Source organism: Caloenas nicobarica, chromosome 2, assembly GCF_036013445.1.
Source record: "Caloenas nicobarica isolate bCalNic1 chromosome 2, bCalNic1.hap1, whole genome shotgun sequence".
NCBI classification, from domain to species: domain Eukaryota; kingdom Metazoa; phylum Chordata; class Aves; order Columbiformes; family Columbidae; genus Caloenas; species Caloenas nicobarica.
Window position 1 is genome coordinate 44,451,873 of NC_088246.1, and position 16,688 is coordinate 44,468,560.

Here is a 16,688-nt window from a genome sequence, read left to right on the forward strand (position 1 = left end):
TTTCAAACTATCAACTCTAAACTGAAACAACCGCGGTATATGGTCTTCAATTGTGAAAGAAAATCACCTTGTAGCTTACCAAAAGGGTAGTGTATGATATGCTATGCTGTTTTATGTATGTATATTAAACAGAACAGCTAAATTCTGTTTTATGTACAAAATTAAGAGAGTTTTGAAGGCCTACAAAAGCTGGAGACTGAATTCCCTTCAAACCTAACTTCTCTCAAGCTCCTTTGGGAGCCAACCCTTTACTTAAAATTTAATGAAATATTTTAATAATTGTAAAGAGCAATCTTAGCTTCTCTGCAATTGCTTAAGAAAATGAATGCTGCAGAAGTCTCTGAATGTAGCTATCGTATGCACTGTATTATCTCTAATTTATAAATTGCCATTTATTAAATGATTGAAAATGATCATCTTTGCACGTGCTCAATTACCACTAAACTACAGGCTGAAAAAAATTTAATTAAAAGAAGCCATGTTTGCACCATTTATATTTTTCAGATTTGAAGGAAAAAAAATGAGAAATAATGAACCAGGTTCACTCTTGACATAACCCACATGGACAAACAGTGTAATTTTAGTAGAACATTTGCTCTAAGATTCCCATAGCAACCTTAATTCTCCTTGCCTGGGTGTCTGGAATCCAGGATGACTCAACCTTTGCATGAATACAAAAATCAAACGCACAGAACAAGGTGTAGTTTAGGAAGGTGTAACTTACATGTACTCTTAGCGACGGCAAAGATACTGCAAAAGCAAGGTAAAGACTCAGAGAACACAAGAGTATTCAGCTCACGTTTATGTGATTTCATAATTATTGTTTTATATTATTACAATAATTTACATTTCCTCATCCCCAAATTGCACAGTTAATGCCGCTTACTGAATAATCTTTATAAGCATACGCACATTCACTATTTAAGAAGGTACTAGACTGACACTCCCAGAGATTTAAGCATCCTATTTATCCCCTGAGGAGACATGGGTTTTTTTGATCTCTGCAGTACTCACTTAAGGTACAATAAACAGATGTAGGAGATGAGACTTATACAGACAAGGCAAATAGCCTCCTAAGAAACTGCCACAGAAGATACCAAATAATTTTGTCTGTTCCTATATGCTCTAAATTCACTTTTTGTCTATAAGGATATGGAGAGCAGCCAATCGCACTATCACTGCTCAACAGCCAGAAGATTTCTGCATGCTTGCACTGGTATTTTCACACTGTACAAGGAACACACATTTCTAGAACTGGGGCCAATATAAATTCAGAAGAAAAGTGCAATGATAACATCTGCAGCTGTCCCTTTTTAGCCCTCCTGTTAGGTTTGAAACTGGCTTATACTGTTACAGGTTTAACGCCCCTAAATACATTATAATGGCTCCTGTTAAAACACAACTGGGAACAATCCTTTCAGCAACAAGCCAGTTCAGCTCTAACTAAGCTGTTAAACGTACCTGTAACGCAAATTTGTATTACAATATTTCTCAATTCAAAAAGTGTTTCTAAGTACAGTTAAATAGCTGTAGTATAACCTACACAAGCATGTTCTATACCAAATAAATATCAACAGCTGAATTAAGACTTACGGCCTCATGCACCTTCTATTGACTCCAGTGGAAACTCAAAGATTTTTCTGGTATCTTTTCTTCACTATCGCCAGTGAAGAAGAAATCGTTGCTTTCTGAGAAACAGCTATGGTTTCGGTTTGAGTTTTTTGCAAGCACTTTTTCATTATCTGTTTCAGAGTGGAGACATTACTCCCTGTTTTCCACGCCCTGCTAATTAAAATGAAAAATTCGTGACAATGAGTTTGCAGACAAATGAAAGTGTAATACATACAATATACATAAAGTATAGATGCAGTGGTATTGAGATGTAATCTATTAAGTAACTTATGTCATTTTCTGACCAGCATCCATACATTTTGTATATTATATGATGTACTTGATTGAAGATGATCAAAAGGATGACCCTGTACTTTTAATTTATTACAGACAGTGGGCGGTAGTTAAGAAGATGTTTTAAATAACAAACCCAGGAAAAACTGGAGATCTATACCTAACAAAGGTTCTTCCTCTGTGTTTCTTCTCTTTCCAAAACTGCCACTCACTGTGCCACTACATTATTTGACCAAATGGACAGAAAATAAGATACTTAGATTTTGAAAGTGAAATGCTATAAACTCTTTTTGCAGTATCTATAAACTACCAAGATGAAACTACCCTGGTCAGTCCAACTGAGAGATCTCTAGAGGGTATTACGATACTAGTTTTGAAGTGTGGGGAGACTCTAGTTTAAAGAATCAACCACAAACTCCCATAAAGAAAGTATCACAAAACTACTTTTTATACTAAAATGAGTCTAGAAGGAAAAGAGACATGATTTTAGGTAATCAGTGTTAAATCTGCCTAGCAGAAGCACCAATGTCAGCAGTGCTGCAGCAGCCACAGTCCACGGTCATCAGGCTTCTCTCTGATATAAGCACCTACGTTACTAGACCAGAAAGACTGAAGTTAGCATGGTCCGCCAATCCATCACACATCCACACCTTTTAGTTAGGTAATCATCATGAAAGCATTTTCATCTTCTAAAAGCAAATTTTGATTTATCAGCCATGCAGTCCTGAAGGTCATCTTTGTCACAAAGCCAGCTCTCATCTTCCCACACTCTAAAAGCAAGACGAGAACTGTCAGTCAAAGCAATAGATCTAATACATAGCACTTCTCCCTACTTACACAGAAGTGTATCAAGTTAATCAAAATTATACACCTACTTTCCAAAACACTTCAACTATTAGCAGTATTTTTTTAATGTTCCTTGTGCATACTTTACACTATTGATGTATGATGTCCCATTCAAAGATCTGAATCGAGATTTTTTTTTTTTTTTACATGCAGCTTTACTTATCACATAACCTCAATGCTATGCCAAATGTCAAGAGCTACAGCATACTTTTTGCTAGAACTGGCATTAGATTGCTTCTCTTCTTATCCATCGACCTTTTTATGTACACATTTCCAGAGACACAAAAGGAGGTTTAAAAAAAAATAATAATTTAAAAAAAAAAAAGTCAAAAGTGTACTATTTTAAAGTTGAAAAGTAAAATTAGGCATGAAAAAAAAAAATCACCAGTTTTTCCCCTACTACCAGCTTAAATGTTGATTACAAAGTTTTACCATCGACATACAGCTTAGTTTATGTCTTCGCGTGTTCACGTACATGGAAGTCCTGCAAGTCTGAATGCCTCCCCGAGTGATTTAAATACCACATCAGCTTTGCTAACCTATCATGCTGCCTGTGCAGTGCTATAACTCTGCAACAGAACACTTTTCCACAGACAACAGCATCCTGCTCCTCTATCAATAGCTATTTGCTATCCAACTATTACAGTGACATGATGATGTTCACTTCTCGCTCAAAAATTCCCGAAGTGTTTTAGAAGTATCTCTTTCTTCTAGTAGCCACATAAAACTGGAGAACTGTGGCTCCACAAAATTGCAGGTAAAACTTAACTCTGTGAACCCCAAGGTGCAGGTCCTGGATTTTCGTAAACTGTAAGGGAGGAAGCAAAGAACCACCAGCTAGTTGCATAATTCCTGCAGGGATCAAAGGTAACCATATATATGGCAAAGGACATGCAAGCTGCAGCAGGACTCTCATCTTAACAAAAAGTAATCCTTTCCAAATTCTGGAACGGCCCACTGGCATAGATGTCCCACTGGTGGAGGCCCCATGAAATCCAGATCTCACTGTATCGGCTGCTCAGAAACACGTGCTGGTGACTGGTCCACTGTGGATATCACAAGTTGTAACAAATGCCATATTTCAAAGGGATCAGAAATTCCTCTAGCAACTTCTTAAAATTATGGAAAAAACTATTTCTCTAGACCTCTTTTGGTTAACCTCATATAATTTCTCTAAACTTCTGTAAGTAAGTTACTACAAAGTGTTCACATACTGCAGTACTTGGTTCTTTAACAACAATAGTAACATGGGCAGAGGTGGTACAATAGTCAGACATTCTCGGCCAAAATAAACACCATTCCAAGATTACATGTGCCGCTATTACTTAGTTCAGTGGCAGCTAAAATTTAATATGAAGTGTGATGTGGCCACTTGGCTCTATGTTCCAGTTAATTTAACTGGTTGCAGTAAAGAACTCTGCAAGTATAACTCTTACCACAAATTGCTAAGATGATAATAATATGCGCAGTTTAAAAAAACAGAATTCAAGACCACGCACATGTAGGTTACCATAAAATCAATTCCTAAAAAAAATCAGTTGAAAGGACCCCTTTATTTATAAGTTATAGTCCAAATAAAGCGGTAGCATCTTGAATAATTCCGTATAAAATGCAATACATAGTAGATCAGTGCTCTCAAATTAATGTATGGCAAATTTTAGTTTTGCTATAAAATTCCATAAATCAGTATGGACTGGACTATTAACATCAAAAAGCAAAAATCTGATTTAAGAGAACAATATTATTTACAACAAAAAAAATTACACTATGATGAAAAGTAATCCTCCTGAGCTTCTTTTCATTTCAATATTATACAAAAGTAGGTTGAGTATTAAAAGTAAAGTTTTTATAGCAGTCAAAAGCTCTATTTTACCTTACCAAACTTTTTAAAAAATGTGAAGATCTATTTTCACAACAGAAACACTTATTACATGTGTCATTTGAGACCTACGCAGTTGCTTTTACCACCTTTACAGAATTTTGCACATCAGTTTTGTTCTAAATAGACCTCTTTGATATTTGTTTTTACAGTAAAATACTCTATGCTATATATAAAAAGAAAATAAATCAGCAACACAAACAACAGAATGAAACGATGTATTGTTTATTCTTGCTATGAAAGGAAAAAAGGGGGAAAAGAACAACCAAGTATTACAAAATATCATTGCATTATGTCAAATATAGGAGCACATTTTGTCCTATTTGCAACATGGAGATATACTTCGCTGTTTCCAAATAACATGGCCAAAGCAAGAAAAACTGGGCCAGAACTGAGCAGCAATTTCAAGTTCAGCACTTCCCAGGGACATTGTCCAAGCTAGTGAAGACCATATGTCCCAAGTGAAGGATGCCCCTTTTGCGGCATTCCTGTTTTTCACAGATCTCATATATAGTATTGTAGTATTACCGTAACATTGTTTTAAAATTTAAAAAATAAAGCTCCTTCTCATTTTCCAGAAGCATATCAATTCTTTCAATTGATTTAACTACTGTGCTTTACAAGATGTAAAATTAGTTAATGTAGTCCTATCTATAGTACAAATTTTTTTTAAAAAAAAGCTCATTTGCACGTCAAAGCTTCGATGACTTCATTCTGTAAGGGGAACGCTAATGCAGATCTATAATCTGTTTGCAGTCTCTTCCCTTCATGCAAATCACATCAAACAACTTCCAAATAAAAAGCAAAGATCTGGGTGTTGAGGAGGAGACTAACTTTCCCTTATTCTACTTTTTCATCTCACTTCAGATTTAAAAAAAAGGACTAGAACAGGTTTAAGTGCATTTTTGTGAAGGCTCCTAGTCCCATCTCTTTATTCATAAATTTAACAAGGGAGGGTAGATTTAGCAGTCACTATTGACTCATACAGGGAACAAGAGTATTCCCTGAAAAAACAGGCAGCATATACCCAAGTCTATTGCATTCACCCTGGAAAAGGTGGGAGAAGGAAATGCACAGAGCATGCAATTGAAATGAAGCTGTCTGCTTCTTTAATCTGGAAAAATAGACTTATCCTTTCACAGTATGGAAACAAGATCAGTCAAGCAGCCACTTTTTACATGAGGCTGGGAAAGAGGGCAGAAGGACTGATTTTTCCACTGATATGCTCTAATACTTTAGAACATAAAATCCAATACACAAAAAGGTAAAGTTCACACGCCTCCTTATAAATTTTTTTATGCATTGTTTATCTTACTACCATTTTCCCTCCCTGAAAAACACTCATTTCTTTTAACCTTCAATCATTACCATATGTCATTGTCTAAGATTTTTTTTATTGCATCCCTCTAAATTGTTCTCACAGGATTTGGTGCTGCAGCTGGGGTATCAAACAGCTCGCATCAAACATAGCAAAATAATTATCTTCCATGATTACAGATTAAAGTCTTGTAATATTTACCTTTTTGGAATGACATCACATTGCAATACACTACAAACAAAGGAGTCAGCACCTCCTAGGGCTTTTTTGCAGGGATGCTACCCAGCCACTTACTCTCTAGTATTTATTTCTTCCTTCCCATGTGTAGTTCTTTGCATCTGTTGACTTTTTTCCTTCCCTGCTTAGTATGATCAGCACATATACTAATTCTCTCTTTTAAATTCCTTTCAGCCCTCCTCAGCTTCATTTGAGAAAGCTGCAACAGCTCCCACTGTTTATTGTATTAATAGGTTTAAGGTGCACTCTGAATTCAACCTATGAGAGCAAATACGTTTAGTAAGATAGAAACAACTTGCAGGAGATGACTGGTAGGCAAAGACAAGATAGTCTCATGAAAAATAAACAGATGTTCATTTTCTGGAACGTAAATAAAATGTGGGTGACGTTCAGGCAGTGCACTCTTCAGAGCAAGGAATAACTATTGTTAACATAATAGAGGATACAAGGGAAGTTTTCACTTTTAATGTTACTAGAATAAGAACAAGCATTCTTCATCAGTATGCGTAATTTACATCTTCATTGTGAGCACACACTAAGAATTTTTCAAATTCTTAATATGCAAGGTGTCCATTTACAAAACACTTTGGGAGCACGAACTTAAAAGCAGTCTCTGGAGACTGCAACTTGAGGGATTGGGGTAAATATTTGAAATCCATGGGATAAAAGAATGCTTTAAAGCAGCTAGGCTGCCAAACGTTTCTTTGGTAGAAGGGATGGGAGGGAGTGCTACGAAGGCAGTATTAGAGAACAGCAAGAAATTCAGACAAAGCAAAAATAATAAGAGATGAAAGGAAGATGAAAGTGTGTTCTGTGAAAGTCTGCCATACTATTTAAGCTTAAAACTCTGTACTCTGTTGTCTGGAACACAGACTTAAATCAGTATACGAGTTATACTTCTTAAACCCTGGTAAACACACTTCGAAAGAAACGTGCTTTCTTGTTTCCTTTTCATGTGTTTTAATACGGACAAAGCATTCTTCCATCACAAGTCCAACAATAGAAATTTGACAAAGAAGTTAAGACTGTAGCCACATAGAAACAAAGTGCTGAGTGTGCAGAGCTGTGCCTTCTCTCACATTCATTCAGACTTATTCAAGCGTTTTTCTCTAGTTATATTTAAACGCTTCAGGGCCGTCTTTCCAGCCTGAAAGGTTTTGCTTCACGCTGCTTAGAAGAGATGTTTCTCCAGCACTGCAGCACCACTGCCAAGTCTGGGAGCCGGGGCCAACCTACGACCTCTTTCAAGCACATGCACACAGTAATTCTAACATCGGCATAAAAAAGTCTGTATACACCACACTTTAGGCTGAACCAGAACTGAAGACTGCCTCTTGCTCAGTGAGGGGATCAAAACAAAGCAGTCAAACATCAAGTGGGAAACAAAGAGAACTGTTACTTTGTCAGACTTGATTGCTTATTCTAAAGCAAAATAAGCATTTAGAAGGTATAGCGAAACAGCAGTTTTTTCTCTCTTACCTCTCTCACTTCATGGAGTTGACCAGAATGCTGGCTCTTTGCTCTTCGAGCAGCTGCAGGCGATTTGTGATGTGTGATGGTTACCACAGTTGGCCCACCTTGATTAATATGTTTCTGGCCACTAGGAGATGCAGAATTCACCGTCCCAGATGGCAGCAGGGATGAGCTTCTACTTCGCGAGGATGAAGCGCTCTAGAACAAGCAATGGGATGTTGGTATTAGCAACCTTTACACAAGTAAATAATTTACAATTCAACCTATAGTTTGTGGTGTTCTGCTTTCCTCACAAACCTAAATCTGGAGGTGTAACTGTGCTCAGGGCTGATTTATTCCTTCTGAACCATCTGCACTGCTCAGCAGGGATCTTCTTGGAAACGTTGTGGCTATCGCCTTTTTTTCTTGGATTGTCTGAAATTTGCCTTCACAAAAATCTTCACAAACTCTTACATATAATATTAACACGCTGCTAAGTCCTTACAACCATACGTTTTAGGAAACATTAGGAAGGATTTTGCAGACAGAGTGATAACAATGCCAACACAAATATTTTTTATGAAGCTGGTGACCTATAATTCACAAAACTGCAAGAAAAAAAATCTTAATGCTTTCACCTGATGAACTTCTGAAACAGTGTAGTTCTTTTTTCAACATTAGAGGAGCTAAAATTTTGGCAAGGCCAATCCACACACCAGTAAAACATTAAAACAAAACATGGCTTAAGGAGTCAACACATTTTGAAGTAAGTTTAAGACAAACCCTAAATGCAAAAATGGTCAGCAATAAATCTCCAATAGTATCTGCAGTATGAACACTCTTAACATAAAACCTGCAAAATCAGTCTGAGCACTCAAGAACGTGCTGTGTTCTAATCTGACTGTTTGCCAGTGTTCTCATTTTGGTTTGTTTTCTGCAGCCCTGAAGCCCAAGTTTTCCTGGAGGCCTTTAGGACAGCAACTCTCAATCAACTTCAGATGTGCATCAGAGCACCATGGGACAGCACATACAAAAGTGCAATATGAAAGAGCCCTTCCTTTCTAGTTGAACTGCTGATTCCATCTGTAAGGTTAAAACCAAAACACAGTAAGTCTTACCTCATGAAACACAAACCACTTCAGAAAGTCAGGTAAATATACAGCCCTATGGGTGAAACACCATTTTACTTCTCCTGCAAACCCTGCACAAGCAATGATGGTGGCCTTTAACACTGCTGAGAGCGGTACCATCAACATGAGGTACTACTCTTGAGTGCACAAAAATATTATTTGGGTACAATCTGTCTTCTTAGCCCTTACAGGTCAAACTTCACAATTCTGTGGTAATTTCATTAAAAGACTTTAAATCCAAGGTGGATGGGCTCCAACCAGCATTAGAATGAAAGTCAGGCATCATGTTATCACGACACTGACTGTAAATGACAACGCAGATGATCTGGCACTGCCAAGAAGGGTGAAATAAATTACATGATCCCTCTGCCACCCCCACACAAAACCAGACTTCAGACTTTCTGAGGCATTTGAAAGTTTACAAAATGTGTTACCACGTTCCCAGTGTGCAAAGAGCTGCTATAGTCACAGAAATAAGCATTATTCCATTGGTCTGGACTTAACATTTACAAATACTTCCAAGAATGATGGTCTGACTCTGTTTTCACAATAAATATATTCTTTACTACCATGACTTATAATAAGATTATAACAATAACCACCTGTAGAATCAGACACTCAAAAACTATCCACCCTGGCTGATAATTCGAAATTACATTAAAACTGGATTTCCATCTTAAGGCAAAAAAAAAGCACAGGGTGTAAAATTTGTCAGAAGGACACAGAAGGTTGCCAGGTCTTTAATTCATCTTTCATTTGAAAGAGCATTTCTTGAACATAACTAGAATTAAAATAAGAGCCAAAGGAAAAGGTATTTGGGGGAAGGAAGGGGATAAGGGAAACTGCAATTGAATTTCCTTTTTTAAGTATAAATTTCACAAGAAAAGGCTAGCCGTAGTATATAGTAGCAAAATATACTTACTGATGTTTCTTTTTTTAAATTGACTAGCATCAGAATACTTCTAAACTAAATTTAAGGTGCAAAGGAAGAATAAGATAATTTTTTTTCAGCATAAGATCGTCTTATCTTCCAGTTTAATAAAAGTTATTTTGTTTTTAGAATGAAATCTGATGATACGAGAATGTCAGTGATTCTCAGCTGATCACAATTTTACAAATACACAACTGCTACCTTCATATAGCTAAAATGATCCTAAAACTCAGATAAACAGCAGCAACGTACAACAGTGAGTTTAGCCATTAGTTTTGCTTGAAATAAAACAACATTCTGTGAAAAGTGAATTTTATTATGTTTTTATTTTCTTGGGAAGGTAAGTTATAGTTCTGCAAATAACAGAAGTAACATAAAACAAATCTGGAAAAATACATGCACTGTTTCTGTTTAAATACAGAATCAGGAAGGAATTCTAGGAGAGAATTAGCTTTCAGAAAAAAAAAAAAAAGTTGCCGAAATAATATCATTTAACCTGCACACTTTGAGAGAGATGTTCATAAACTGAAATACATTTATATTTTAAGTTAATATCTATTTATTTGATGTTATCAATATTTAACAATTCAGTGCTATTTTTCGTCAAGACAATGTTTCAAACTGCAGTGAACTATCAGCCGCTGACCCATGGATCACAACAGACGCTCTGACTGCAGCTCACACCTCACATTTTCTCTCATCGTGCCACCTAACTTATGACTTTCACCAACCCCACTTAGGCTTGGCAGTTATAAATCTGATCCTGAACCATTAGTACAGAAGTTGCTAGCTAGCTGTGATTTCTTTAACTGGCTTTGTATCACAAATTAGTAATTATCACATTTCCAAGTAACAGATATGTCCATCATTTTAGGAATTTTTTAGATTTTTTTTTCCTGCAAGATTTGCTCTAGTTCATATTACAACTCACTGGGCTACGCCAACTATACACCTGAACTGTGACTTGAGGCGGAATAAACAGCCTGTGGGATCACACTGCATTTAAGATAGCTTTTTGTTAAGTTTTGCAAAGGCATGTGGCAGCTCATAGCAACTGTTGTTGGTGGACGGTCATTCGGGGCATGGAGTTTGGGAACTGGTGGAGCAGGAGAGAAAACCAGAAAGAACAGCCCTTCTATAGTTTCAGTAGAGGGTGGTGCTCAGGAAGGCTTTCGTGCTACAGGGACACTAGGTCACCCCAAATCTCTATGGATAGGAGTTCACAGCTGGGCAAGGGCTGACCATATCACACTGCCCAATGTGTCTGACATTCAGCTGCATGCCTTGCCCTACAATAGTGCTACGTGATCTTAAGGGCAAGATCACCTCTGGCAATGAGCCTCTCCTAGAGTCCTCTCCTTCCCCTCTCAGCCCAAGATGGTGACCAATCCTATGTAGCTCACTGAGTCAGGAAGACTGGCAATCTTGAACTAGCACATACAGCCAGTCTGTGCCAAATACATTGGTTTGAACCGCTCCTATGGGCCTATAAGGAAGTTCTCCTCACCTCTTCATTTTTCTGCCCCTTTATACCCTTCATCCACCTAGTGACCCAACATTTCCATGAAGTTAGCCCTAGGCAAGGCCCCATGATAAGCGTAAAAAATTCCAACTTGCAAAAGCAGTCGCACACAAAGTGCAGGTGAATGTCTGCAGGAGGGAGTTTCTGCAACCACTCAAAACCTTTTGAAGTTTTTAGCGTTACCCCAGGCAATGCTACAGGCTTGGGGAAGAGTGGCTGGACAGCTGCCTGGCAGAGAGGGATCTGGGGGTGTTGATTGACAGCCAGCTGAACATGAGCCAGCAGTGTGCCCAGGTGGTCAAAAAGGCCAACAGCATCCTGGCTTGTATCTGGAGCAGTGTGGCCAGCAGGACTAGAGAAGTGATTGTGCCACTGTACTCGGTGCTGGTGAGGTCGCAACTTGAATCCTGTGTTCAGTTTTGGGTCCCTCATCATAAGAAAGACATTGAGGTGCTGGAGAGAGTTCAGAGGAGGGTGACGAGGCTGGTGAGGGGCCTGGAGCACAAGTCTGATGAGGAGCGACTGAGGGAATGGGGGCTGTTCAGCCTGGAGAAAAGGAGGCTGAGGAGAGACCTTATTGCTGTCTACAACTACCTGAAAGGAGGTTGTAGCATGGAGGGTGTTGGTGTCTTCTCCCAAGTAGCAAGTGATAGGACAAGGGGAAATGGCCTCAAGTTGCACCAGGAGAGGTTTAGATTGAATATTAGGAAAAAATTCTTCACAGAAAGGGTTGTGAAGCAGTGGAACAGGCTGCCCAGGGAAGTGGTGGAGTCACCATCCCTGGAAGCGTTTAAAAGGCTTTTAGACAAGGTTCTTAGGGACATGGCTTAGTGCTAGAGTTAGGTTATGGTTGGACTTGATAATCTTGAGGGTCTCTTCCAACCAAAATGATTATATGGTTCTAAGTGGGGCTCCACTCCTCAATGCCACGAAGAGCAGCAGTAGAGCACTGTGCCTGCTCAATCAAAGGAGATGGAGGCAGCAGCTAACTCCTTCTGACAGCTGCTTCCTGCCACTGCCAGAAGAGGCCTCTCCAAGAACTACACACTCAGCCCCTTATGCACTTTTGAATTTTATAACACATTGTCAACACCTATGTCCCAGCCAAATGCTTGACTCCTCTTTTGCAAAACTTCTCCAAATTAAATACTGGGAATGACAAGCATCTCTTTTGCATTTTGATACACAGCTGTGCAAAAATCAAAATTTTCCATTTTTGTTAAAATGTTAATTTGTTTAAATTTGTTAAAATGTTAACACCTATGTGTTTAGGTAGGCTCAGGAAGTGTGGGTTGGATGAGTGGACAGTGAGACGGACTGAGAACTGTGTCCAGTTCTGGGCTCTTCGATTTAAGAAGAACAAGGAATTACTGGAGAGAGTCCAGCAGAGAGCTACAAAGATGACTAGGGGTCTGGAGCATCTTTCTTATGAGGAAAGACTGAGAGCGCTGGGTCTGTTCAGCCTGGAGAAGGCCAAGAAAGAATCTTATTTATGTTTATAAATATCTCAAGGGTGGGTGTCAAGAGGATGGGACCAGACTCTTTTCAGTGGTACCCAAGAACAGGATGAGGGACAGTGGGCACAGACTGAAGCACAGGAGGTTCCATCTGAATATGAGGAGAAACTTCTTTACTTTAAAGGTGCCAGAGCACTGGAACAGGCTGCCCAGAGAGGCTGTGGAGTCTCCTTCTCTGGAGACATTCAAAACCCGCCTGGACACATTCCTGTGTGATCTGCTCTGGGTGAACCTGCTTTAGCAGGTGGGTTGGACTAGATGATCTCCAGAGGTCCCTTCCAACCCCAACCATTCTGTGATTCTGTGATGCGATGTTTTCCACAGCTAAAAACACACTAATTACACATCATACTACAACAGTCATTAAAGTCACTCTGCCAGGAAATCAAAGCAATGACAGTAACTGAAGGATCTTTATTCCTAATCCCCTGCTCTTCCCCCTAGCACTCCTGGTATGACTGATCTTCCCCTCTATCATCATAGCTTGTTTTGTCTGGTCCTACTGCTTCCTGGTTTTCAAATAAATAGATAAATAAAAAGATAGTGAAAAGTCTGATAAAAGGAAGACATACGCTCTTCAACAATTAGTAATGCATGGTGCCAATAATGAGTCAAGAAATCCACAGGCTGAAGCAGCCCAAAGGGCTTATAAATACTCTTTCCTGATGCCACTCTTTACCATAGCTCCAACAGTTTGCCTGCCAATAAATGAAATTAATAAAAGAATAATAAATAAGCTAATAAAAGATTCATTTGTAACTTGCATTTCATCTTGGTTTTATGACCTAAAGCTAGCTAAAGCACGCTTAGCTAACATAGAGTTGGGTTAAGATTTTTATGTTAATAGACTGTCCATCTCCAGGATAAAAAAGCAGTATAATGAAACCTTCCATTTGGGTATCAAAAATCCTAACAATTAAAATAATGTAATTGTAGAACAGTAAGTTCCAACTATACTTATGTTTTAATGACTCATTCTCCTTGGAGATTGCCCTTCCTGCTCACAAACAAGCTGAAATGTTTTTCACCATTTACCAGAAGCAAACAGTTTTGTATCTTTTGGAAAGTAAATGTAATGTTCCAGAGATCAACAAACTAATTTCTGAAGTGAATTGTCATATCTGTTTATGGCTGATAATCATCATTTTCACAGGTACTGTGCCACCAATGTTTTCTACAGAATAAAAAAATACTGAAATTACATTCCTTTACTCCTCTGCAAATACATAGCACAGAACCAATCCCTGCGTGCAGCTTTAGAGCAATGAGAAGCCACATGCTATCAGAAACTAATTACTATTTTGAGACACTACCATTCAGTATTTCAACTCCCATCTGCTTCTTTTCCAATGCATCCTAAGTGAACAAACACTAAAACAGAATACAGATATCTGTTTAATTTAGATTATGATCATTCACAAATATTAAAATGCAAATGACTGAGTCTACAAAACATCCAAACTTCAGCAGTACAAAGGGACCCATTTATGATACGCTTTGCACATTTGTGTAAAGCACCATCTATGGTACTAACTTTTCTGACAGAATATTACAGTACTTCATCATCTTCAGTAAGGCAATACGTGTGTCTGCTTTTAAGCAAGAGACTATAATAATCCTTTAATCATAAAATCTTTCCTTCATCAGGAATCATTTCAGCAAGCTCATGCTAGTTCTAAATAGATTTTTTTTTCCATTTCTGTAGAAGGGTTTTGAAAGCAGAGAGCTGTGAACAACTCTTCATGCAGCTTCCAAAGGGAGGAAAAAAGGTGTCAAACACACTGCGTCCTTCTCAGCCTCCTCACTACAATGATTTCCAAAGCATGTTTTAATTAGAAATACCATTCTTTAGTTGACTTTTAGAGGTCAAGGATGAGAGGAGGAAGCAGACAAGCATAGCAGAGCAGGCAAGAGCAACCTTGCTCAAAAGGAAAAGAGGTTTGATGTGCATAAAAAAACCAAAACAAGACTCACAAAGACTTCAAACTTTAACTAATCCTGCTTTACAGAAACAGTTATCATGCAGATGTTAAAAATAACCAGTGAATAATCCATTTAGAAATTTAAAGGTATCTCGGTCGCCATTCATTAATCAGGCAAGAAGAAACATGATGAAAGTGAAGAAGAGCCACCAAATATCTATGATAGCCATTCTTCCAGATGTGGAGAAAAATTGCACATCTCCCTCATAATGATTTGACAAAAGGGTTGACCTCGAACTTTCAGGCATTACTACAGATGCTGTTTCACATTACAGCTAAACTGCTATTGCCTTTGCCACTGGAAGTGGCAGATTTGGACTTTTTTCTCCACCATCTCTCCATGCTGGCTCTGAGGCTCATTTGACCTCATGGAGAGCCACTACAGGGAGCTAAACCAGAAGAGAAACAGAGATACAGATACAGAACCTTCTGCTGATTTAGCTCCCCAAACTGCCTTTTCAAAGGGCTGGATGATGGTTACAGCACGCACCAGGAGCACAGTATGAGGGGAAAGAGAGCAGGACAGGCCCTCACAGAGGCATGCCAGTCATCAGGTTGGCTCAGTTTTAAATACAAAGCCTCAGACTAAATCAGAGAAAGGTTAGGTTTTAGGCAGATCCATTTCATCCATCCTCCATCCAGGAGAAGAAGAGAGCAGGGCTTTCCCACGAAAAGCTGCTTGAAGCATAGTCCAGCTTCCCCTACATCAGTGCTCATCTGATTCCTCAGTGAGCTGGTCAGAGCACTAAGTCCTTTTTAGTAGGATGCTGTTTTTTTTCCAGAAAACAGAAGAACTAACATGCTTGCAACAACTTATGGATATAAAATTATTCTTGGAAGTTACCACGAATTATGCGTAAGTCCACTTCTTCTTGGAAGCATTTTGTATCACTGAATTCCAATTTAACTAATACTTTAACTAAAACTTGTACAATACTATTCACTTAGAATAGTCTAAAAAACCAGCAATCCTATCCAGACATAGGAAACTTCTTCCAATACGGTGTGATTTGGCACTCTGTGGAGGTTTAGCAATCTGTGATTAAGCAAAATGAGACTCGTAATGGAATACCAAGAACATTAAGACTATCTTACAGCATAGGAATTATTTGCCAGAGAACATTATCGTTTTATTGCTTTTTTATCATTAAGATGTAAAATTTAATTAAAACAAGTCACAGACTTAGCTTGTGTTACATCCACTTGTTAGCTGTATAGCTCACCTTTGGACCATTCATTAGGATGCAACTAAATTTACTCATTAGTATACAATTTTTTATTTCTAAATCACTGCTCTGCTTAATTTCCTCCACCACTCCAGTCCCCAGCTGATGCTTTAAAGACAGCAAGGACAGCAAGTCATACAGTAGAATTCTAAAGCTCTGAAAAAGAAAGAAAATCAGTGCTGATCTGGATCCAGTGCACAAAAAAGGAATACCATCCTATCAGTATTTCACAGGCATAATGACACAGCTTCAGCTTTAAAAAATATTCTCCAAACTCTCATGTTTTCCTATAAATCTCCTTCCAGTAATATCTATTCAAGATTTCAAAAACATGTTCTCTCTCTAATATGAAAGACCTGTATCTAAAAGTTGCTTCTTGGGAACCTTCCCACTGCTTGCTTGGTTATCCCATTATTTTTCCCCAGCTAAGCTATGTCCTACTTGCATAAAACATAGCCCTCACTGCATATTTTACACTTCCCATTCCACCTCCTTCTCAAGCGTATGACTTGTAAAAAATAGCCAGAAATTTCTGCCTCGTTCTTCCTGTGAAAAAAGGTGAGTTTAAGCTGTAGAAGAAGTTGGGAGCAAACACTCAGGCTTCAACTTCCCAGATGCAGACACATGCCTGTTCGCAGCAGAGACACAGCCTGGATTCTGTTTGAACTCCAGAAGCTTGAAACACAAGTATCCAGGTGCCTGTTCGTGACAGCACTATGAGAGACAGATACTTTGCAGTTATC

The 16,688-nt window shown here is 38.4% G+C and overlaps 1 protein-coding gene across 1 annotated transcript in view; it reads right to left on the reverse strand.

Moving 5' to 3' along the window:
• The window catches only part of OSBPL10 (oxysterol binding protein like 10), a 120,230-nt gene that overhangs the window by 62,291 nt on the left and 41,251 nt on the right, over positions 1-16,688 (reverse strand). The window contains exon 4 of the mRNA XM_065629557.1: positions 7,665-7,856. Within this exon, the coding sequence (XP_065485629.1) occupies positions 7,665-7,856 (192 nt within the window). The remainder of the gene's footprint in view (positions 1-7,664; positions 7,857-16,688) is intronic.